This window comes from Rhinolophus ferrumequinum, chromosome 22, assembly GCF_004115265.2.
Source record: "Rhinolophus ferrumequinum isolate MPI-CBG mRhiFer1 chromosome 22, mRhiFer1_v1.p, whole genome shotgun sequence".
Taxonomy (NCBI): domain Eukaryota; kingdom Metazoa; phylum Chordata; class Mammalia; order Chiroptera; family Rhinolophidae; genus Rhinolophus; species Rhinolophus ferrumequinum.
This window is the reverse complement of record NC_046305.1, coordinates 28,420,759-28,445,909: the sequence shown is the minus strand read 5'-3', so window position 1 is coordinate 28,445,909 and position 25,151 is coordinate 28,420,759. Positions and strand designations below refer to the sequence as shown.

The window sequence follows — 25,151 nt, the reverse complement described above, 5'->3', positions numbered from 1 at the left end:
ACAGCCAGGGTTCTCAGGGTACCGTGCTGGAACAACAGTGGCTCACAGCCAAGGTGCTTACATATTCTTGACGGTGGATGTTGAGACATAGAAAGCAAACATCTGCTTGTACCCCAACAAGGGATCTTCCTGCACCACAGTCTCACTGACGGCTGGACGAGACACAGGAAGCAAACATTTGTGTGTACCCCAATAAGGGGTCTTCCTGCACCACAGTCTTGCTGGCGGTGGGGTGAGACAAAGGAAGCAAACATCCGCCAGTTCAACTACATGGTGGTACGTTCCCAAGCAAACAGTCAAGCGGTCCATCAAATCAGGCATGGAAGGCAATTCCCCATAGTCCACAGTCATTCGCCAGGGCTGTGCGTTGGCCTCACAATGTGTGCCCTCTGCACAGGGCGAGGGCTCCAAGTCCTCCCCAACCTGTGGGTGAGAGACGACCTTGACGTCACCCGCATCTTCCACTGAGGACTCAGCAAGCGTTTTCTCCTGGGACTATAAGTCCCACATCTGGATCACCCCAGCAAGCACTTCCCAGCCCACACAGCTGCAACGACCTTCACTTTCTCCGGCCTATGCTGGTTGGAGAACCGTCCATGTCTTCCCACCCTTCCAAGGGGATCCAGCTCTCTGGCAGCTGCACGGCTTTTCCTATGCTGGTTGGAGAGCCATCCACATCCTCCCATCCCTCCTCAGGGATCCAACTCCTGAGAACAGTGGCTACCGGGTACCACACACAGTGTGGGGGCCACCTGTCCTCCTGCTCAGAGTCAGACACCATTCCTGCCTGACGGGAATCCTGCTTGCCGCGCCAGGCGTCTGATTAGGTGGAGTCCTCGATGTAAGATGTCCGCAACCCTCGGAACCTACGGCAGCAGCAGACTACCAAAAGGAAGGCAACACTTTGTATGGCCAAGAGGGTGGTGTGCCACCTGGAGACTCGAGTCTCCCAGGCAGACCTCACCTCCCATTCCTGGTGCCGCTCTTCATGGGTCTCCTGAAACTGAGCTTTCACACGTATGAACTGCTCCATTACCTCTTTGGGGATTCTGGCTGGTGCTGTACCCTGCTTGCTGTGCCATGTGTCATGCAGGGACTCTGGTCCCGCTGCCCACACAAGAACGCAGGATATGGTGAAGCCAAAAAGGAACACCAACGGAGCCATAGATAGGGGAGTCATACCACTATATTCTCGCTGGCGGCTGGGCTGGAGACATAGGAAGCAGGTGCCACAATCTGCACAATCTGCTGTCTGCTTCTCTGCCAACCAACCCACCAACTGCAATCCGCGCTTGCTAGCATAGCCATGGCAGTTATATTAGTGGCCAATGGTTAACAGGCTACAGCTGATGGCCAACTAGTTACAGCTGATGGCCATCTACTAAGCAAGCCAGCACCTTTCCACGTGAGGCTGAGAGCCTGAAAACTGCTCCCTGGGACTCTGTCTCCACAGACCCGTTTCCTATTTTGGAATACAGTGCACATGGGAGAAACAGAGAAATATGCCCATGGCAACTGTTTCAAATGAAGAACCTGAGCAGTCTCTCCAAGCAGGGGTAGGAGGGTTTGGTAATCAGAAAGCTAGGGGTTGAGCAAGGCACAGAGAAGGAGCTAAGCCTGCAGCTATAGCATCAGAGTCACCTGGAGGGCTTGTGGAAACACTGCTGTCCCACTCCCAGACCTTCTGACTTAATAGGTCTGGGATGGAGACCAAATATTTGCATTTCTAATAAGTTCCCAGGTCATGCTGATGCTGCTGGAATGGAACTACAGTTTGAGAACCACTGCCATAAGCAAAGACCTGGGGGTTGTATCAGGAGATGGGGCATACAAGCTGAAGAGTAGCTGAAGAGAAGATGAGGATCCTTGGGGTGGAGACTGAAATAGAAAGGGTGGAGTCTATTGTGTAGGTAAAGGGTACCCTGAAATCCAGGCTGACAAGTTTAACTCTGGGCCCAGGGACTCACCTGTCAATAGAAATAGGGTAGTGACAACTAGAGATGGTGTTTGGGGAAGCTAAGTAGGCAGACTGATAGGAGGAGGCAGTAAGCAGACCTTGAGGGGATTCCTGCAGAGGTGGTGGGGAGTTGGAGCAGGAAGTGACAAAGGGGGGAATACCTTATAGGTTCTTACTTTCACAGGAGCATCTTTGCTGCAAGCATTTTGGCTGCAAACATTTTCACCATGTACCTAATTGGTTATAAGGTAATTTTACTGGAAAAAAGAACTTAACAAAATTAAAGACTTTATTGCAAAATACAAAGTATTTGAATACATTTAAAAGTGTGTAGATTCATGGCAATACTGCATAAATAACTTATTTTATTTTGTGTTTGTACCTAAGCACTTGTCTTATTTCTGTGGGAAATGTGGGCTCAACTCTGCACTTTCAAAGAGGGCCCTTGGCCTCTCTCCTCCCAATGTAGTGTGTTTCAAAATAAGAAAGCAACTGTTGGGACATATCGTCATCGGGAAGAAATGCTAACTATTTTAAGACCAGCACCATACCTAAGATTTATATAATGTAAAAATGAGAGTAACTGTGAGAATTTTATCAGTGAAAAAATGAAACCAAAATTACAACTAGCTTAAATATATTAAGTCCACTAAAGGTGGTTGATTTGTCAATGGACAAATTCAACCAACCACACACACACACACACAACCTGTCAACCAGTTATTTTTATCTCTCTCACAGCAAAATTACCTTATGGCCAGTTAGTTATGTGGTGAAAATGTTTGGGGCAAAAATTCTTGCAGCAAAGATGTCTGCAGGAAAGATGCTATAGCAAACATACTGGACATGCCCTTGCAGGACTTTGGAGGCAGGGTTAAATGTGGGAGAGAATGTGAGAGAGAAGGTGTCTAACATCTGTCTAGGTCTGTGGCCTGCTATCTGTCCAGCTAGGATAGGGGCCCCTTCAGACACTATTCCCATCCCCTGACCACCCCTTTTGGTGTCATTCCAGTCACCAGGGCTTGCCCCCCAGGATGGTGAAGGGAAGATCAATCGCAAGCTGAGAAGGGACAGAGGTAGAGGGGACCTGAGGCTGGCCTCGTAGGAGAAAAGTGTGTGCCCAGGCAGGCATGCCCTCCAATACTGGCTACAACCCACTCCTGTCCTTTAATAAAAGTCTGAGCCCTTTGGGGGAAAGCACCCACGTCTGCTCCATTCCAGGCTGGGAAGCTAAGGTCCTGTGGGACCTGTGCCTCCTGGAAGCAGGAATGGGGGTCTTGGAGAGAGCCCATGCCAGTTTGGGTCCACTCAGAGAGGACGTCTTTGCCTCAGGTCACAGGGCCACCTGAGTCACCATCAGTCAAAGATGAGGTCCCAGAACCCTGGTGTCACCTGTTCCCCCAAGAACAAATGTTGGGATGCAGGATGGAATGTCATTTTGGCTTAATTCAGTGAAAAAGCTGGAGTATAGGCAGGAGGGAATGGGCTGTCTGTACACACACACACACACATTTTCTCTCTCTCTCTCTCTGTCTCTCTCTCTGTCTCTCTGTCTCTCTCTCTCTCTTTCACAGTAGTTAATCCATTGCAATTGAATGGGCAGAGAAACTGAGCCTGGATAGAAGTTACTGAGACCCTGCCATACCTTTCCTTGCCACTTAGTCACCACTCAGGGCACTATTGCATACAGTGCAAGGAGTCAGGAGACCTGGGTTCTAGTTGTGACCCTGTCACTAATTAGCTCTATGATTCTGGGTAAGTCATATCACTTCTCTGGGCCTCACTCTCCCCATCTTTAAAAATAACACTAGCAAACGAGTAATGCTCGATAAGCGTTTAAATAAATGAATTAAAAGAGGTAAACTGAGTGCCTCTTAAGGTGCAATGCAGTAAGAATTCTAAGATCAGAGAATTCTTATGCAGAGGGGTGAGGCAAGGCCTGGGTGGGGTGGTGTATGCAGGGGCTCCTTGGGCACACAGGCCTCCCCTGACTTACCCACCATCCAGGCAGCTGTGTTCTGGAGCTTCTATTCTGCTGCTGTCAGACAGAATAATGAAGATCAGGAAGAAAAAGACTGAGGCCCCAGGGCTGGTGGGAGGAGTCATGTCCAAGACAAGATGGACCAGCAGAATGAGAGGGCAGAGTAGTACAGGGAATTCAGAAAGGGCACTGCTGGAAGCCTGTGCCCTATAACCTGGGAGAACCTGAGAGTGAGGACCCCCCTTTCTGTGCTCCCCTCTCCGAGTAGAAGTCCCAACAAGAACTGGCTCAACACTGACAGCTCAGGCAGCAGATGGAATCCAGGTGTCCATTCCTGGGGTGGGTGGCATGGCCCACAGAGGCCAGATGGTGTTTGTGGTGGAAAGAGGCTTGGGTCATCCAGAATAGTGCCACAACGCCCAGCTTCTTACAGCCTCATGGTAGGGAAGACACAGCCAACCCTGGATTTTATAAAACAAGTTTATTCACATTTTAGAAAAACTAATTATAGGACAGGGAAAGCCTCCCTTCAGGCTGGGTATGGGATCAAGAACAGAAGGCTGGAGGGAGGAGTCAGGAACGGAGTAGGGAATGGAGGCCATGTCCCCCACTCTGGGTGGGAGTAGGTCAAATAAATTAAAGGAAGGTAGTACAGAGGGACAGGGTATCCAGGCAACCGGAGGTGGGCTTGGAGCTGGGCTGAAAGACAGTCAAGACCTGCGCGAACTGGAGAGAGAGCATGGAGTGAGCTAAGAGCCCTGAGTGGGGCTCCGTCACAGCCCTCACTCACCTACAAGGTCCTGCAGAACTGTGAGCTGGCTCCTCCTCCAGGTGGGGCTGGGGAGCAAGGAGCTCATCTCAGGGCTTGGGAAGGCAAGGCTGGGAGTTCTTTTCCCTCACCTGGGGGGGGGGGGGGTGAGGAATCACTGTTTTCTCAACCTCTTCATGAAGCAGCAGGTGATGGTACCAAGGACAGTGGCGCCGGTGACTAGAGCAACACCTGCACCCACCAGCAGGGGCACGAACAGGGTGTCCAGGGCTAGGTGAGAGAGGATGGCTGTGTGACTAGGGCAACCCCTGCACCCACCAGCAGGGGCACGAACAGGGTGTCCAGGGCTAGGTGAGAGAGGATACCCTCCACCCACTCTCCCACTGGAGTCCCAGCACCTTCTCTATCAAGTTTGTATGCACCCACCTCCTCCCCATTCACAGACAGCTCTATCCGGCCCACTCCCTGCCCTCTCTGCATTCAAGTCAAAAATCTACCAAGAATCCTGGGGCAGATGGGCACTAGGGGGCTGAAAGCTGGATTTTCAAGACTCTTCGTGTGAAGTGATGCAGAGAGAAAGAGGGGACACTAGCAGGAGGATCAGAAGGAAAGAGAAGAGTAAGAGTATGGGGCTGGAGGAAGGCGGTAAGTGAAGAGGGGAAGATAGGAGTCACTTACCATGCGTGTAGGGGTAGACTGTGACAGGCCCTGAGCGGGCACTGCCTGCCTGGTACCAGCTATAGTCGGCATGCTGCACCCAGGCGCTGGGGGCACAGTGGTACACGCCTTCATCTTCAGGCCCCAAGCTGTGTAGTCTCAGCCGGTGGCTTCGGGGCCCCACAAGCTCCACGCTGATAGGGCTTCCTCCAGGCCGGACCCCCAGCTCTGCCACACCATCCTGGCCTACGCCACCCACCAGCTGGGCAGAGGCCGAGCTCAGCTCCCCATCCTCAGGTCGCTCCACCCACCAGCTGGTGGCTAGCCGCAGCCCTGGGGGCCCACCCCGCACAGAGATGTTGCAGAGCAGGGAGGCGGTCTCCCCGCGGTACACTGTGCCTCCTGCCAGCCACGCCACAGCCTCCAGCACCACACCTGCACAACAAAGGCCATGGGGTCATAGGATGCAAGGTTGAGGGAGCATGGGGTCAGGACTGCTGTCCAAACAACACCTCAGGAAACTCAAGGTGTTCCCATAATCTTAGAAGAAGAGTGTGAGACTGAGGTATAGAGGCAGCTGATGGAGAGGGAGAAAGGCATAGAAACAGAAAGAAAAGTGTTCTACAAATCCAACCCACTCCTCTCACCTTCCTCCCGCACGTGCACTGGGAGGGGCCGGGAGCGGGCACTGGCTGCTTCACGAAGCCGGGCCCCAGACCCTCGGATGTAGGCCTTGGCAAGGCAGCGGTAAGTGCCTGCATCACTAGGCCGGGCAGCCTCCAGCCGTAGCCGATAGGTTCTGGATGCCACCTTCTCCATGGCAATGTGCCGGCCCTCATAGCCAGAGCCCAGGCTGCCCACACCCTCTGTGTCCAACTGGGCTACCAGGTGGCCAGGCCCAGGTGCCCCTGCAGGTGCCATCTCCCAGCCCACAGAGTACGCAGCATGACGGCCTGGTGGGGGTAGTGCCCCTGACACATTGCATAGCAGTTCCAAGGGCTCCCCTGGGCCAATCCGACGTTCACCAGGCCCCACTGCCACTGCCAGCTGGCTGGCTGAAACAAAGGAAGGGGAAAGGGTATCACGGAGGCAGGAGGGGTTCCTGACTCCCCAACTGTAGTTTGCTTGACAGCAGCAACTTTGAGGCCTCCCATCTGATTCTTGCGTGGTATGACCATCTCCTATACCCAGGGGCCCAACACTCCCCTCAGCCATGGCCCTCCTACCTCCATACCCAACTCTGAGCAGAGAAAACTGTCATGGGTGGTATAGAGGGAAGTGATGCTAACAGGACTGCTCACTCTAGGGAAGGTGGGCTCCCTGGTTTATGACCATCTGGTACCCCCAAGTACCCACTGAGATACCACGGCTCCCAGCTCCTGTACTCACACAGTGTCTGCACATCCACATGGGCCAGGACAGTTCTCTTCTCCGCAATCTGGGCCCAACTGCCATCAGGATCCTGAATCCACTCAGTGGCAGTACAGTGGTAGGTGCCAGCATCCTCCGCCTGGGCGCCCCCCACCACCATGCGGTACCGCTCAGCCCCCTCCTTGCCCAGCCGCAGCTCCCCTACAGCCAGCCGCTCAGCATAGGGAGCACCGGCCTCCACAGCCAGGTCAGGCCGAAGTCCCACCACTTCCTGCAGAGTCCCTCGCACCACCGGCGCCTCGGGCATGGCTCGTCCAAAGGACACCGCCAGGTGTGTGTGCTTCTGTGTGCTTGACCGTGCCAGGCAGCCCAGTGCCAGCTCCTGCCCCTCATGCACTGTTAGGCGAGGGGGAGAAGTCGGGGCCTGGCGGCCTCGGGGCCCTGGGGAGGTAGCAGACACCTGTAGCCCATCTGGAAGAACTGGAGAGAACAGCTGGAGTGAGGGAGGGCTGGGGGCTGTTTCCTGTGTACAACCTATTTCCCTAAATAGACTGTGAGCTCCTACAGGGTGAAGATTTTATGGTGTATTATTTCTTCTGTAACCCAGTGGTGCCAAGGACAGTGCTGGGCACATAACAGGCATTCATTAAATACTTGTTGAATTTCATAGAACCAGCCCATCACCTTCATCCTTATGTTTGGGACTGACCTGTTTGAAATACTCAAAAAGTGGTTCTGTCTTCCTTCTCAGAAGACAAATAAGAGAGCAACGATGTCACATAGTGTCACTCCTCCTACCATACCTCTGCTTTTTCCCCACCTCCCCCAAATCTGGATCCTGGAATCTCCAGGAACGGAGTCTATTCACCCTATCAGGGAATGGAGAGGGGACCAGACAGCTTAAGGACACTACTGCTCTCCCAGGAGGTAGCTTCATAGAATAAGAAGAGCAGTGGACTAGAATGGTTTAGAGACCCAGACCAGTCACTAACTTGTTGGGTGACTGTGCAAATCTTAACCTCTTTGGGCCTCAGGTTCCTCAGCAACAAAATCTGAGGGGTGGTTATAGGTCCCTCCTGGCCCTGACTTTCTGCCCTTTTTTTTGGGGGGTGGCCCTGCCCTTTCCTAGGGCCCAGTACCTCTCAGTTCCACCTTGCCGCTGTAGCTGCCCAGGTAGTGGGCATCAGTGGAGGGTGTGTAGCACTCATAAACGCCAGCGTCCTGGGCCTGCAGGCGGGTGATCTTAAGCACCACAGCATCACCCTGCAGATGTTGCACCTGTACCTCACCAGCTGCCACGCGGGGCCCAAAGACAGCATAGGAGAAGTGGCTATCCCTGGTACTGACAATGCCCAGTGCAGCCTCTGGGGCCTCGGGCCTGTACAGGAACCACTCAAAGTCCTGCTGGTCAAGTCCCTCATAGCCAGTGACATTGCAGGAGATGGAGATGGCTGTGCCAGCCACGCGGTACAGTGGCCCCTCGGGGACCAGCACCTCTCGGGCACAGCACCGGACTCCTGTAGGGAAAAAGAGGAGAAGTTGGGGATCCTTGGTCCCCATTGCATCCCCCCACTACCAGCACCATTATTGACCCCTGCCCCTGAAAGGAAAGGAAATCTGGAGAAAGTTGGTATGCAGCTTAGGCAGAGTTCTGAGAATAGGGTAAGGATGCTGGCAGGTAAGACACCTAGGTCCCAAAGAGCTGGTCCAGAGCCAGGTTTACCTCAGAACCCAGAAATATGCCATTTCTGACAGGCCAGAATCAGAAAGAACATCTTTTTCCTGTTGTAACCATTTTCTGATTCCAGCTGTACCTTGATTCCCTCCTCCCAACCTCCAGTCTCATGTCTGTGGTTCCCATTCTGGCCTGGTCAGTGGAGCCTTCTAGCTAAGGGATTCTGAGACCACATATTCCCCTCCTTTGTTTGAGAGGAGCTGGCAAAATCTTGCTCAGAAGGGCTGGTTGGCTTAGCTGTGTCACCTGGGCCAGGGGACTCCAGACAATGGAGCCAGTGGCCCAAGCTGGACAGGACAGAGACAATGTCATTTCTCACCACACAATGCCCTCCTCCCTCCAGCTGTGCCATGAGCTCACTGCTTCCCCTACCCCACAGAACTGCTGAGGCAGCTGAGGCTTATGGGGCAAGAACCAGGCTCTACTCTGGGCTCTGGGGGCAGAAGATCCCTTCCCCCCCAGTGCCTGCCAATCTTCCAGGCTAGCCCAGCTGATGCCCAATTACCCCCCCACACCCCCAACAAAAGCCTTTATTTACATATGGTTCCTTTTCTGTAGGGAACCACAAAATCCCCAGCTGCCCCTTCTCTTCTTTCTCTCCTCCAGACCCCACCCTGCCCCAGCAGATACTCTGGCAGTTTAGAGGGCTCAGCTTCTCTCCTTCCATCCTATCCCCACTAGATAATATCACAGAACCCCAGAATGTAACGAGGGCTGGGACAGAGCCCTGCCTCCATTTTACAGATGAGAAAGGTAAGGCAAGAGAAGTACACTGTCTTGGCTAAGATCCTACTGTCCTTAGATGGTTCCACACATCCCTGCGGAGGGACAAAGCCAGAGAGGCCGATAGGGAGCGCCAAGGCAAGTGAGGCCTGAGGAGATGATCTCACCAAACAGAATGTCACTCCCAGGGGTACCCCGACAGCCTGTCCCCAGGGGCTAGAAGAAAACACCGAGTTTGTGCTCAATTGCTGTCCTCCAGAAGTGCTCCCTCCTCTTGATTCTCCCACCTGAGCCCAGCTCCTTGCCCTTCCTTCTGTGGCTGAGTCATGAGGAGAACTGTGGTCACTTGGTTAGAGCACAGGCTGGAAGTCTGTCCCATTCCTATCTCCAGCTATATGGCCTAAATCCATCCCTTCCTTTCCCAGGCCTCAGTTTCCATACTAAGGAGAGCTAAGAGCTTCCATTCAGATAGTGAGTTAGTGTGACTCAGGAGGGTCCTGCCTGAGAGCACTTCATAATCAGGGTGCTGGCAAAGATGGCTGAGCTGACACCTTCCTCCAGGGCCTCCACCTTCCCCAGCCATCAGGCTGACTCCACTCTGAAGGGCCCCCTCCCACCTTCCTGGCTCCACAACTGCTGATGCTTGGCGATCTCATGGGAAAGTCACCCCCAGTGCCTTAGGAAACCAGCTGCCTGGCAGTTCTCTCTCCAGCCAGGTCCGCTCCTCTGTGTTAGCAGAGAGGGAAGGGAGAGAAGAGAGACTTGCTTTGTAGTCAGACAGATCTGGGTTCAAATCCTAACCCCAACACTTACGAGATGAATTCTCTGGGCAAGTTACACCATTTTCCTCATCTTTGAAATAAATATAAGTGCCCCCCGATTTCGGCAGGCTCTTCCATCTCTGTGCATCACACTTACCCATCTCCCGTGGGCTCCTCTCTGCTCCACACTGCCCAGTGGGGAAAACAGGCCAAATGCTAGGCAACTGGTCCCTCTGACATCCTTCTGCCTCCCGCCCAAGGCCCCAAGGAGAGGACTCATTCTAGTTCCACAGGGCCTAGGGACCTGTTCAGCAGAGGGAGACTCTGCTGGTGCCGTTGTAGAACTCTGGTCTAGAAAAGGGAGCTGGGGCTACATCAGCCTAAGCCTAGACTATAGCAGCTACAAATCCTGGCAGCCAGGCTACCCCCACCTTCACCCTCGTCCCCCACGCCATGCTCTTATTTTAAGGGCTTCAGTCTCCTGATCATCTGTACAGGCAGTCACCCTGTCTTGATGCCACACTCCTCCCCAGACCATCTCCTATAGGAAGCCCTCCAGTTTATGCCAAAATCAATCCCATAGTCACTGCCCTCATGCATCCATGCAACAGTGGCCCAGGACACCCCACCATGAACACCCACCATGACAGAAACAGGGTGTTTGGAAATCCCAGCTCAGTCTCCATGGAGCCTGGTTTCTCCCCAGGCAGGGAAGCTGGGACTAAGGTGGTGTGACAAATGGTGGGAAGCTACCCTGTTTCCCTGAAAATAAGACTGGGTCTTATATTAATTTTTGCTCCAAAAGACGCATTAGGGCTTATGTTCAGGGGATGTCTTCCTGAAAAATCATGCTAGGGCTAATTTTGCGGTTAGGTCTTATTTTCGGGGAAATAGGGTACAGAGCCAAGTGCCATCTGGAAGAGGGCAGGTGGGGCAAAGAGGGACCCAGCCCAGGTCAGAGATGAGGGGTGAGAGAGGGAACAGCGCCCAACCTCAGATGAGGGGTGTGTGTGTGTGTGTGTGTGTGTGTGTGTGTGTGTATGTGTGTGGGGGGGTGCAATCCGGGGAGACTTACTTCAAAGATCATGAGCAGAACCGGCAACCGGGCCTCCAGCCAACTCCGGCAATTATGAAGGCCCGCAGGCACTGCCCACGCAGGGCGGGCACCCCAGGCTGGGCCTGAAGCTGAGTGTGAGGCAGAGAGGAGCCACAGCATTTGGGCGCAGCGACCTTAGGATGTAGGTGTGCTTGCTGAGAAATGGGGTCTAGCCCTCCCGGAGGCCTGGCAGTCCCTGGCAGATGGGTGCTCACTGCCCCAGCCTGGGGCCTACAGCTGAAGGGACTTCACCCCCCTCCCCCCAGGCTGGCTGGGTGATCTGGAGGCGCCGCTGACGGAGAAGGAGGTGCGAAGGGCTCCGAAATGCTAGGGAAGATGGCCCGGCTAAGCGCCTGGTGGCAGGCACCTGCCGGGCAAGGTTGAAGGCTAGGGCAGGGGCCGGGCTTACCTAGCATTAGCAGCAGCAGCAGCGGCGGTGGCGGCGTGGGACCGAGGGCACCCATCCTGCGCGGCCGACTCTCGGGAGGTTCCGGGGGGCGGCGCGGGCTCTGGGCTGCCAGATGCTCGGGGGGCGCATGCCCGGGTGGAGGGCGCAAAACAGAGCCGCGAGGCGTGGGTTCTTCCAGCAGAGCTGAGCCGAGCGGAAGCAGCAGAGTCCTACCTCTCCTCCTCCCACTGATTTCCCTCCCTCCTCAGCGACTCAGGAAATCATTCCCGCCCCGCCCTGCCCAGGCTCCGCCCCTGCCTCGGCCTCAGGCTGCCGGCCCCGCCCGGGTCCGGTCCCAGTTCCCCAACACCGCCTCCACCCGTCCCGACCCTGGCCCCGCCCAAGTTCCGGGTGCTGGACCTGCATCCGTCCCCGTTCCCCGCTCCGCGGACTTTGGCCCCAGCCCCGACCCCACTCCTGTTTCTGGCTCCCACAGGGGTCCTGGGCCCCCGCATCTGCCCCGCCCACCTCGATCCTGGTCCTGCCCTCCTGGCCTCAGCCCTGTTCTGGACTCCGCTCTGAACCCGGTCCTAGACTTGGGCTCCGGCTCGGCCCCCTCCCCAACCCGGGCAGGGTAGCAACACCTGGGTTCAGCCAAATCCCCACCCCTCGCGTAACGGAGTGAATCCCAATCCCACACCTGCCAGCCTTTCTATGAGACTTGGGTGCAGGGGCTCTAGGGTCAGTGAGGTGACTGTAGCCACACATTTAGAATTCAGTTATTTGCTCTGGGTCGCTAGGCCTCGCTGCAAACGCCGCTGAAGTGGGCATGGGCGGGCGGGAACCATGAGTTCCCGACGCGCAGGATCTGGGCAGAAGGCCGCTTCAGAGCCCAGAAGGTCACTGGAGACCTGTTTGCCACCCCTTTGGGGCAGAACTAGAGGAAGTGGGTTGGGAGGGTGGGCCGGCTGGGCACCCTCACTTCCTGGTTGGTGATCCTGGTCTAGGTTGCTTAACCTTCTTCTACTCCAGTTTTTTTGTTGGAAAATTGAGGTAGGATGACATCCATCCTAAAGGATTTTAGTGAGAATTAATTGAGATAATGTACATAAGGTGCTTGGCACAGGATAACATGGAGTAGGAGCTACCCGTGTGTCCCCGAAAATAAGGCCTAGCCAGACAATCAGCTCTAATGCATCTGTCATGTGGGGTGTCGTGCGGGGTGGCCTGCGGGGTGTCAGGCGGGGTATCCTGCCGACTATGCCAAGTGTCCTGCGGGGTGTCAGGCAGGGTCTCTGGTCCCGCTCCCCACACAAGAACGCAGGATATGGCTAGGCCAAAAAGGAACACCCACGGAGCCATAGGTAGGGAAGTCATACCACTATGGTCTCGCTGGGTTTACACGACATGCGACCTGCTGTCCGCTTTGCTGCCAACTGACCGACTCTCCTCCACTCTCCTCCACTCTCCTTCAGTCTCCTCCTCTCTCCTCCTCTCTCCTCGACTTCCCTCCGTAGTCGCAGCAGTTATATTAGTGGCCAATGGCTCAATGGTTACAGCTGACGGCCAACCAGCCACAGCTGATGGCCATTTACTACCTGAGCCAGCACCTTTCCACATGAGGCCGAGAGCCTGGAAACTGCTTTCTGGGGCTCTGTCCCCACAGCATCCTTTGGAGCAAAAATTAATATTGGACCCAGTCTCATATTACATAAGACCCGGTATTATATTGCATTGTATTTTATATTATATTATATTATATTAATTATATTATATTGTACCCGGTCTTATAGTAAAATAAGATGGGGTCTTATATTAATTTTTGCTCCAAAAGATGCATTAGAGCTGATTGTCCGGCTAGGTCTTATTTTCAGGGAAACACAGTAGGGTGTTCTTGCTCTGTTTTTAAATTGTTATTTAAACTGCTTGCCAAGAGGTTTAGTTTAGGCTTGAGAGGGTGAGCCGGTGGTGAGTGAAGGAGTCTCTATTTTCAGTGAAGAGAGATGGACTTCACTCTGTACTGGGAAGGGTGGGGCTTGCCCTGGAAGTGTGAGAATGGAAGAGTCCTCTTCTCTTGGGGCTCTGTCTCTTCCCCACTAAGGAAAAGGTGGGGAATGGCGGGGCAAAAAGGGTGGAGCCAGAATGGGGATAAGGGAAGCTAGGTCTGCAAAGCTAAGGGTTTCATAGTGACCCTCGTTGGGAGGTGACGCCAGAACTCATCTAACATCTTCACCCTCTAACCCCCTACCTGCCCCCACTCTTCCCCCCACCCTCCCACTCATTCCCCAACCCCTTTCGCAGAGGAGGAAACAGATCCTGAGAGGACAAGTGGCACAGGTCAGACCAGACCTTCTTGGGCTTCCTATTCCTGGTACAGTGCCCGGCTCAGAGGAGGTGTTCAGTTGAGGCCACATTCAAAGATAGACCAGAGAAACTCTGAGGTAGAATGCTGGGGACCCCCAAGCGAAATCAGAGGTCCAGCCCTCCCCGCCAATACTTCCTGGGGGGCCCAGGAGCAGTGCAGCCGGTGCTGCTTTCTACCCGCTCTGAGATATGCACACCCTGATTCCCCCAGATCCATTTCACCTAAATCTATGCACAGGCCAAGTTGAGTGAAAACTGAAAGGCACAAGGAAGTTCTTGAAGGGAAACCACTCCCTTTATTTGGAAGTGGAGTGGCTTTAATGCCTTGCTGGTGCTTGAGAGATATTGCTGGTCCTCCTCTTCCACATCATAGATGCCATTTATGGGAGGCCTACATGATAAGGCCCTCTGGATAAGTTGACATAAGAAATGTCCAAACCTGTAGAGATTTTTTATGAGTTTATTTGAGCCAAACTGATGATAACTGGAAGCAAAATCTCAATGGATTGAGAAACTGCTCCCGAGAATGGCAGTTTTGCAGCTTATTTTTTATACATTAGAATCAAAGGAGGAGACATAAGGAGGGTTACATGAAATCCACTGGTGGCAGATTAAGGGCATGGGAGAAAGCAAAGCGGGGAAATCTCTGGAATTGGATAAAAAGTAAAACACAGATACTTCTTTTACATTGGTGGGTACAGGATAGTTAATAATTAACATTTACAGCTCATAGAGATGGTATGTGGGGAACAAGATAACAGTGACGGGTTCTGTGGTCTGGTGCTCTGGTACAGTGGTTGTACCCTGAAGGGTCTAGAAAAGAAGATTACTCTGACATTTCAAAGGTATGTTATCTTAGATGCAAAAAGACAATAGGCAGGCTCACTTAAGTTAAAGATTGAGATTTGTCAAGGAAGCTACAAGCCTAGAGTGTGACTACCACCATGACCCACTTTTAATTATGAATTTTTATGTTCAGACCATCCTATGTGGTTACTTTCAGTCTCTGAGTTTGTAGGGTTCCCCATTCTGGCATCCTCCTGAGCTTGTCGGGTTTAGTGTATGGCCCCGTTTTTGTCCACAGATATTATTTCTAGATATTTCTAGATATTATTGCAGCATATTTTGCCAGGTGATGTCATTTAACGAATGAGAAGCCTGAGGTTCAGAGGCGTTAACCATTTTGCCCAAGGCCACACAGCTTTTAAATGGCCAAGGTATGGGTCAGACCGATTTGTTCCCAAAGCCCCCAATTTTCCCACACCCCTTTGTCTCCCTACCTAAGCCTCTCCACGCTATAAACTCATTCATTCAACAAATACTGATGGGGCCAGACCTGTAGCTGGTCACTGGAGATAAGTGGTAAATCCAGCATGGTCCCCTGCCTTCAGGGAGACACACCATAAGTAATGAACAACCCCCAGTGTGAATGAGAGGGGACACTTAAGGAGCTGGCGGCAGGTTTGTATTGAGGGCAGCGCTGGTGTCTCCAGCGCGGATGAAACCTGGGGAAATCGCAGCTTCTTACCGATGCTCCTCTCCAGACTGTGAGTTCCAGAGACCGCCAGCAGGGGGAGCCCATAGCCCAGGCCCGAGTCTCCCTTAGATGCTTATGTAACTTAGAAAACTGGGGGGAGGAAAGCAAGCCCCAGGCACGAGGCTTGTCACACATACAGGCAGCCATATGTACCCCAGATAACACAAGAACTTCAAACAGGAAGACATCACACACACACCCAATAGAGCCATGCACAGACACGCAAACAACAAACACATATGCCGCCAAGGAGGAATATGTGGTATAGACTGGAGAGCACTCCTGTACCCTCTCCATCTGGCCCATTTAAAAAACCACTCAGGCTAAACCAGCACCATGGCTGAGGTTTGTGGTGGGGTGAGCAGAGAAAGGCGGAAGGTAGCCTCTCCATGAGTTTTAGGTCAGTCTGAGACATGAGGGAGGGAGGAAGGCTGGTATTGCAGAAACATGAGTGAGGGGTGTATAGTAACCATGGGGCCTGTCATCACTGCCATCACCTGCTTCCTGCTTGCCCTCCATGAGCCACCAGGTGTGGGCATACATCAGAGATCAGGTCTGTGTTTCACATGCTTATTTAATAATTTCTCCTCAAGATGACACATGTACAGGCACCAAGATGGCACTGAGGTGTCCTGAGTATCATTAAAGATAATAAAGACCCATGCTCTGCCCTAAAGCAGTTTATCATGTGGTGGAGATGTCACACCATGAGACATGGTTCTCAGACAGCCACATTCAAAAACAGGCTCGTCAATGTAGTCGGACCTGTGCCAGTTTCATAACATGATCTTATTTAATCCTCACTAGAACCTTGTGAGTTCAGTGCTATTATTATCCATGGGAAGAAACTGGGGTATACAAAATTTTAGGAACGTGTGCAATATTAATGGATTAGTTACTATCCAAACTTGAATTTGAACCTAGGATTGTTTGAGTGTGGAGGAGCCTCTGCTTCTAACCTGTGTTACACGGCTTCTTAAAGGCAGACATGGACCCAGCACGCACAAATTCACACCCAGCTGTTGACATAGACAGCGTCTTAGAGACAGAGTGACAAATACATCAAAGAAATAAGCACACATGCTCACCAGACATTAGACATAGAAATGCTGCAAACATACACATAGTATTCAGCTCTCTCTCTTTCAAATGTGTGTAAATCCCAGCTTTGTGGGAGCTAAGGATCTCACACAAGAATGTCCTGTGATTTGTGTGTGTTTATAAAGCCTTGACCCATACTGCCATGATGAGCCATATTTCCCCACCCTCCCTAAAGGGAACATTCTCTCTGCTGCCTTGTTGAGAGGCTGAAGCAAAGAAACAAGGCAGAGGTAGAGCAAAACCCTGCCTTCACCCTGACAACCACCTCACACAGTGATGCGCTGAAACAGCTGCACGCTCAGGGGCCCAGGTGCATACCAAGATAAACACATAGACATCATGCATGCCCAAACACACTCACAGAACCACAGAGCCAAAAGTACACACACACACACACACTCACACACACACACACACACACACCACATGCACAATTCCCACCTTCCTTCCTAGCTAGGCACCTGCACTGTCCTGGTATCTTGTGTGTGTGTGTGTGTGTGTGTGTGTGTGTGTGTGTGTATACTCCCTGAGCCCTCCTCTTGCCCTGGCTGGGCACAAGTTCTCAAACCTTTTACCCAGAGTGTGGCATAGCTGTTAAAGAAAACAGGAGCCACAATGCCACTGTGGTCTTGGCATAACCTGGTCCTGACTCATGAGGAGGCCCTGCCATTTCCATGCCCAGGATTAGTGCCAGCTACCACCCACTCTAGAATGCCATGGATGGAACCCTCTGAGCTGGAATCCCCTCATCCTCCCTTTACTGACAAGTCCCTAGTTCCTCAGTCCCATAGTGTTAAGTATTTGAGCTCTACCCCAGATGCATCCCCCACATCCTTCTCCTCCATTTCCAGCCAGTTAAGAGGGAGCTGATGGCACAGACATATGTCTGGAGGGTGGCATGAGCTGAGGCAACCCCACTGTGTGATATGTCTTCCCCAACCAGGCAGCCTGGGGTAGGGGAGGGGGATCCATCAAGGGCAGAAGATGGCAGTGATTTGGCTAGACAGAGGTTTTCGGGCTGCATGTTGTCGATGAACCTCAGAGGGCAGGAGGTGGTTAATGCCAGGTGGCTGTCTCTGAATCACTGAAGTTGAGCAAGAGACAAATTTGGAGAACAGGTCATTTACGAGTTTGTCTATACCAGGGGTGTCCAAACTGCGGCCCGCGGGCCAACTGCGGCCCACAATCCATTTTTAATTGGCCCGCAGCAAATTCCAAAAATATATTTAGTTTACTTAAATAAACCAGGTGAGGCAATACGTACTTCACCTCGAGTGAGTGGCCCGGCTGTTTGTGTATTTTACCGCATATGGCCCTTGGTGAAAAACGTTGAAAAAAGTTTGGACACCCCTGGTCTATACCCAGCTCTGAGCGAGGTGAGGAGGAAGCACCAATACTCACTAATATTTACTGAACACCTCTTCTGTGCTGGGCTCTGCTCTGAGCACTCTGTACACACCTGCTTATAGTCCTCACAACAACCTACAGGGGAGCACGATTGTTACCTGTTCTGCAGATGGGAGAAGGAGGCCCAGAGAGATGCCTTACTCAAAGTCATCTGGCTAGCAAATGGTAGCTCCCAGATTCAAACACAAGCTGTTTGACTCCCGAACTTAACTCCTAACATTCTTCCTCTTCCTGCTTTTCTAACCTGCACACACATAGTCCTACATGCAGACGTGTGAGCACACACACACACACACACACACACACACAAACACACACACCTGGTGTCTATACAACCTTTTGAAATAACTGTCTTTTTCCACCAATATATCTCAAGCTCCTAGCACATAGTGGGAGTTCAATAAATATTTGTTGAATTGATGAATGCAGTGCTGGAGGCCCAGGAAAAGAGGAATCAGTAAGAGGGTCGTGTGTGTGGTGGTATGAGGGGAAAAAGAAATGAGAGGGGATTTCACACACACTCTCACTTCTAACTCTGGGGTCCTAGCTCATCAAAGCACCCTGGGTCAGGAAAGAGAAATGTGGTTCACAGCGTTCCCCTGCAGTCAGAAGAGAGGGCAGGGGAACTTGAGGAGAAATCTGGAGAAAGAGTATGGGAGTACACAGCCATCTCAGCCTAGTTCAGGTCTTACTTGTCACCATTCCCTGCCCGGGTGTTACATGTTTTTCGAAGGCCTCTCTCCAGACAGCCCCTGCGTCCTCTACTGTCTACACCTGGACTCTCCAGGAATCTGGCTGTCCTGGCTGAAGAGTGGACAATTCCCCCTTTCCCTAGTCCAACTGAAACAAGGGTGGAATTTTCCCCAAGACTCTATATTGGGAAAGTGAAGAAAAGAAAGCCAGAAATAAAGACTACAAAAACAAAGAAACAGATGGGACGGTGGGGGTGAAGGAGCTTGCTGTGGGAGAGAGTGGGCCCAGAGTCCTGATGTTGCCATGACCCTTGCTCCCACAGCACCCTGTCCTCAGCCCTTTGATGGTATTTTCTGCTCTGCATTGTCATTCCAGGGCTTGTTTATATCTGCATCTCCATCTTGGCTGTGAGCATCTCAAAGCCACTGTTGGCTCCTTTGGGCTCTGCCCCCATGCTTAGCACAGTGCCTGCCAAGGAGTAGAAGCTCCACAGACATTTGCCAAGTAATTGAGCAAACAAGTGAGCAAGTGAGTGAGTGACAGAGAGGGAAACTGGGTCCTTTTTCTCTGGTAGCCAGACCATCTCCGCAGTGAGCACTGTTGCTCCCTCTGGAATTTGTCTCACACTGGTCACTTCCATCGACAGCCGACAGAAAGCTTCCCCTGTGTCAGAGCCTGAACCTTCCATCCTTCAGGAAACAACCTAGGCTATGTTCTGGGAAGGGAACAGTGCTGGAGATCTGATTCAGCTAAAACAGAAACTGTAGTCCCAAGGCCAGGACATTGAAAAGCAAGGACAGAAAATAATAGCTAACATGCATGGAACCCCTGAATTCTCAAAACAGCCCTATGAGTTAGAACTGTTAAGAATACCAAAGCTCAGAGAAGCTAAAACTTTGTCCAATGAGTGAGTGGTAGACTAGGATTTCTTATTCAGGCATTCTGACCCCACAGCACTCTGGACTATGTTGTCATGCTGCCTGTGTATAGGATAAACCATCACCCCGAGAAGGAGCTGGGGCCTGGGGGAATGACAAGTGTGCAGGCCAGGGTGACAGGGAATCCAGGCAAGCAGGTGGGCACCGAGGCTCCAAGCCTTGGTGCTGGGGATGCCAGGTACTGAACTAGATGTCCCTGGGGTTAGGGGATTACACAGAACAAACCTAAAAATTAGGGGATAAGGCACGTTACCAATCAGGAGTTGAGGCATATGAAATAAAACTTCCATGTTTCCAACTAAGTCAAAATCTTTGGGGCTAGGATTCCAGAATCAGACAGCACAAACTTGAACAAACCTGGATTTACCAGCTGTGTAGTCTGCATCCCCTACGTAGGGAAGCTTCTCAGGATCTTTGTGTCTCCATTTCCATCTATAAAATAAAGCCATTATGAGGACTAAACTAGGTAACACATGGAAAATGCTAAAATGCTTAGCATAGTGCATCATTGACTGTTAGCTCTGAGGCGCTAGAGATCTTAGGGACAATCTAGGTCAGTGGTTCTCAACCCTGCCTGCATCCTGAATCATCTGGGTAGCTTTTAAAAGAACTGATGCCTGGGTGAAAACTTGGACCAATTGAAACATGATCCCTGGGGGGTGAGGCCCAGACATGGGACATTAATATACAGTGAGTGTGGGAACTCCTACCCGGTCCAACGCCCTCACTTTATCAATGAGAGGTAAAGGACTTATTCAAGTTCACACAGCTAGTTAATGGTAGAGCGAGTCCTATATGGCAAGCTTCTGCCCTCCCTTTAGTCCAGCCCAAGGTGATTTCTAGTACTCCTTGGCACAGGCTTTGCTCCCACATCTTTGGGATGGGAGAATCGCCTATGTGGGAGGCAGAGCCTAGTCCCACCCAATGTCACTCAGCAGAAATGGAGGTAAAGAAGTGGGGAAAGCTTGAGGAAATAAGGAGGAGTCCCTGAGGGCTAGAAGCTGGCCTTGGAGAAACCAGGTCAAGGGATGAGGTGGAGGGATTTGGGGACTAAATGGCATGAGATTCTGACACAAAGACTGTGATGTGGAAATGTTGTTGGCCTTGGTTGTAATAGTCTCTCCAATACCTTGCACTGGCACACAGTAGGTGGTAAACAAATGTTGGGATAAAGTCTGAATGATGCAATGGCATGAAAATGAGTATGCACTATCGACTGAATCTGCCGGGGCACCCCCATTCCCATGGGGCAGCACTGAGAACAACCAGACAGAAGCACAAGAGTGAAAGGATCCTGGACACGCAGAGAAACTGAGGTACAGAGCAGGCCCAGCTCCCCGAAGCCCCAAAGAGAGCTGGTTGTGTGAAAGTAAGCCTGTGGCCCTGTGTGCCAGATATTTGCAGGGCATCGTGTCTTAGCCAGGCATCTGGAATACCAAAGGAGACAGGCAGACAAATGGAGCTAAATCCTGGGTCAAGAGCAGGAGGTCTGGTAAGGAAAGAAAGAGGTAGGAATGGAGAAGCTGGGGGCCGAGCCAGGCTGCCTCTTGATAGGAGGAACAGGGAGGCGGGGTGCTCTGGGCCAGTGGCTGGGTCAGATCTCAGGCCAAAGCAAACCTGCTTCAGGAGGCTGGGGGGCCACTCCCTCCCTGCCCAGATGGAATCAAAGGCAAGTAGAAACCCTAGAGGGCCCAGCTGTGACCCCTGCCCCCACACTCAGCAAGACCCATTAACCCCAGCCTCCCCATCTCCCCTGATATGCTTTTCCTAGCCCAAACAATCTCTGGGAACAGATTCATCTGGTATTTGCTGATCAAATGCCAGCCAATAAATGTCAGGTTCCTCCAGACTTGTCCCCAACCCTGTTCTTCTCCCCCAAAGGTATCCAGACCCTGTCCTCTCTCACAGGGGCTCATTGTAAGAATTCAGGGTAGTCTCTGCCCAAACCTTGAATCCTTCCTTGCTGCTATGCCAAGAGATAAAGGAATCAAACTCATTTCTGTGGGTCATACTAATAAACAAAATAGGAGAATCTGCCCCTGTGGATCTCCTTCTGAACCCAGGTTTCCAACAGGTGGTTCTCGCACAGATAAAGGCTTTGGGAACTTCTCCTGTTCACCTGAGCTGAGCCATGAGCTGAGGACGAAGTAGTCTGGAATTTGGGGTTCATCGAGTTGCAAAGAGACCTCAGTAATTTTCTAACTCTGCTCCTCACTATTCAGATGAAGATGGCAAGGCCAGAGTGGGTATGTCCCTTGTCCAAAGTCACACAGCTGGTTAGTGGCCCTACCAGGACCAGCCTCAGCTGGCCTGACTTACAGACATGTGCCCTTCACATTAGGCCATGGTAGGGGCCACAAGTAGGGCAGATGGGAGGACAGAGGCCCAAAACAGCCATGGGCTATCATGCTCAGGAAAGAGAGTTGACACAAACCCCTGGGCCACACTGTCGATCCTGTCCTTCTTCTTCCTTAGACTTTCACTTGCTTGTCTAGGTGGGACACGAACATGGAGCTATCCAACCCAGAGAGCAGTAAGAGGACAAAAGAGGTGGGATGGGAGCAGAGGCAGAGGGGCTGAGGGAAATTCTTCTGGGTGTTCTTTTCTCTCTTCCATTTTCTGAATTCTTTCTACAGTGATTTTAACAATAAAAAATGATAAGAATAATCTGGGGAAAAGATTAAAGGTGACAGAAGCAAGGAGAAACAGAGGAAGAAGTTTTTAGAATCCATTTTGAGTAGATGGAAAAGGAAGACCAGAAAGAAAGCAGAGGAACAGATGTCAAGGGGGAGATGGAGATAAAATCCAGCACTGCCCTGTGGTCCAGTGGGGAAACTGAGGAAGCAGCAGGACTTGGATAGTCACTCTGTGGCTCTGAACCCAAACTTCCCACTACAAAGTCACTACAATCTTCAGGTAGCGGGAGGAGAGAGGTCTGGAGAGGAAGGAGGAGTAAGAGGCACCTTTTTTGGACATTTGTCACAGCCACCTGAGGCCTTCACAGACTCCCTATCTATCCTATCACCCCAAAACAGCCTCTCCTTGGAAAGAGAAATTTTCACCCACACCCTCAGAAGGCTCTAGAAGCCTGACAGTGGTGATAAGACCACAGGCCCTGAAGAAGAAAGGAAAGGAGAGTTGGAGAGAATGGAAGGGGGAGAGAAGGGGAGACTGCCCAGAGAGGGCTGGCTGCAGGGAGGAGGAAGAGAGCAAGCAAGGCTGGTGAGCTTGGCTCAAATCAGGACTGGGGCAGAGAAGTGGGGTGAGGGGGTGGGAAGAAGGACAGTGGGGATGATAAAGGCTCCCAGTGCTCTTTCCCACCCACTCTCCCTCCTTCTCTCTCTTTAATGATCTTGAAACAACCTTCAAGTCTGGGCTGGAGGCCCCAGGAGGCCAGTCACTTAGGAAACAAAACTGTTTCTTGGAGACCTTGAAAACTCATCTGCAGCTGAGCTGTGTCCCCACCCCTCCCTAGTGCACATGCACATTCTCCCATGAACTCTCACGTACACCCACACGAGCCACATGCACACACAATAACTGAATTTTAGCAGAATGACCACACATCCAAATGAATGTTGCCCTCTCCTGTCTTGGGTTTCTCCTCTGGAATTACCATTTGGTAACTTCACACTGTCTCCGCACACACAGGATCCCACACAATCATGTCCGCCTCAGTCTTAACAAGCACACAGGGGTACACGCTCAGAGCATGGGAGTATACATTCCTTTGTCCCTCCCTTGGTCCCTCTGTCTCTCTGTCTCTCTCTCTCTCTCTCTCTCTCTCTCTCTCTGTCTGTCTCTGTCTCTCTGTCTCTGTCTCTCTCTCTCTGTGTCTCTCTGTCTCTCTCTGTCTCTCTCTCTCTCTCTCTCTCACACACACACACACACACAGACACCTACTTCCCAGATCTCCCCATGCCAACCACACATTTGATTCAGGACCCTCCATCCTGCCCTTTGCCAATCCCCTCTCTGCCCTGTGACTTTCTTTCAAACCCACTCCTCAGACCAGTCATCCTGATTCTCCCACATCCTATTTTTAAGTCTTTCTTACTCTGCTTTGTTCCTCTCATTTCAAGGTCCTTGATCCAAACTGGCACCACCGGCTGTGTTCAAAGGAAGCAGTAGCCCAACCCAGGCACCCAGAGCAAAGGACCAGGTATCTACACCCATCATGTCCTAGAGTCTGGAGCTCACACTGGAGGAGCAGGAGGAAGGCTCCTAGAGCTTCCACACTCACCTGTGCAGAGAGGGTGTTCAGGGATGCATGGGTGGGGAAAGGGCCCTGGGTGTCCTGTCCACTCCTTCTTTTGTCTGAGCCCCAAATGTAGAAGAAGCAGTACCCTTGGGGCTGTGCACTGGCCCCAATGTAGAGCATGGCAGGGAGCCCCACCAGGCTCTATGGGCACAGGAAGGGTACAGTCCTTTCCATTATAGGGCCAGGGACCAGAGCCAGGGCCTTGGAAGGACTGAGAAGTTCTGGGAGGTACCAGCAGGGTGAGGGTGGGGGTGTAAAAACTGTGAGAGCCCAGTGCCTGATGCCTACATGCCTTCAGGTTCCACTGCTGGATTTCTTGTCTATCTCACCTTGTGTCCTGGAGAGGGCTGGACAGAAGATAACCCAGGATCCCAACCCAGGAACTAAGGAACAGGTGCTTCCTAAATCCCAAGTCATCTTCTTGTCCACCCCGACGCCCAGGGCAAGGCTGCTCTTCACTTGCCCCGGTATTGAATGACCCAGCCACCTGTGGACCACTCTTCTAGTGTCTTCCCTAGGCAGTCTCTCCTGATGTCTAACCACAAGGCTTCTTGCTACGCTTTCAGCTGCTTCTCTCTCTTCTACATACAGAGTCTTGACATGGAATCTGTTTTCCTCTCTTTGTTTCCACCCACTGCCTGTTCTCCTCTAGGCCCAAATTCAAGGTTACTTGAGAGGCCCATGGAGAGCAGGTGTCTGCCCCATCGTACCCACCCTTCTAGCTGTAACCCAGGAGGAGAAGGAGGGTGGAAGCAGGATGTAACCTTCCAGATCCCTGTAATGGAAAATCTCCACTGCAGGCCCAGAGGGGGCCAGTTATTTAGGGAATTCAGACTTGAGCCCTGTGCCCTCAGAGTGGATTTGCTGGAGAACAGGTCAATAATCCCTCTGCAGGGAGTTCCTTCTGGGGCCAAGCAGGGATCCAGCCTAGCCAGAGGCACCTTAAGCCTCTGGACACGGAGGACCCCATCCCCTCCCTCCTTTCTTCCTAGCTTCCTTTGGGCTCAGGGTGCTCAGACCTGCCCCTAATCCTCTGGCTTCCCTCCATACCCTCTGTGTGCCCAGAGAAATGGAGACCTCCAGGAGAATCCTTCCTCTGACTGCTCCAAGGAGAAGACGGGGCGGAGTTTTTCTTCTCTCTCTGCCTCTTCTGGTTCCCCCTTCTTCCCTTTGCCTTTCATTCTTTGACTATTATCAAATGGACAGCAACAACATCCCCAGACCAGCTGGTCCCACCCTGGGTCATCTCTGCCCCTGTGCTAGCTGGTATAAAGTTACAGACTCCCCTTCTAGCACGGGCGATGCCCCCTACCCTCTATCTCCAGACTTCATGCTGCCTCTTGTACCAACTTTGGCTCTCACCAGGGTCCCTCTGAGGTGCCTCACATGCAAGGTCCAGGCCTTGTTTCCAA

General features: G+C 52.1%; 1 protein-coding gene across 6 annotated transcripts; it reads right to left on the bottom strand.

Moving 5' to 3' along the window:
* Positions 1–1,330: 1,330 nt before the first annotated feature.
* Positions 1,331–11,712, bottom strand: IGSF8 (immunoglobulin superfamily member 8). Of its 6 annotated transcripts, none has more exons than XM_033093587.1 (8): positions 10,112–10,249; positions 9,361–9,409; positions 7,875–8,252; positions 6,754–7,215; positions 6,012–6,419; positions 5,386–5,799; positions 4,848–4,977; positions 1,331–4,403 (listed from the first exon to the last, which is right to left on the bottom strand). In XM_033093587.1, exons 1-7 carry the CDS (start codon positions 10,232–10,234, stop codon positions 4,862–4,864), a joined length of 1,950 nt encoding a protein of 649 aa, XP_032949478.1. In that variant the 5' UTR covers positions 10,235–10,249; the 3' UTR covers positions 1,331–4,403; positions 4,848–4,861. The 6 variants fall into 6 exon arrangements, with proteins under 6 accessions (XP_032949478.1, XP_032949479.1, XP_032949482.1 ...); XM_033093588.1 differs by lacking the exon at positions 1,331–4,403 and adding an exon at positions 4,405–4,668; XM_033093591.1 differs by lacking the exon at positions 1,331–4,403 and having other exon boundaries at positions 4,405–4,977; positions 10,112–11,424.
* Positions 11,713–25,151: the final 13,439 nt, after the last annotated feature.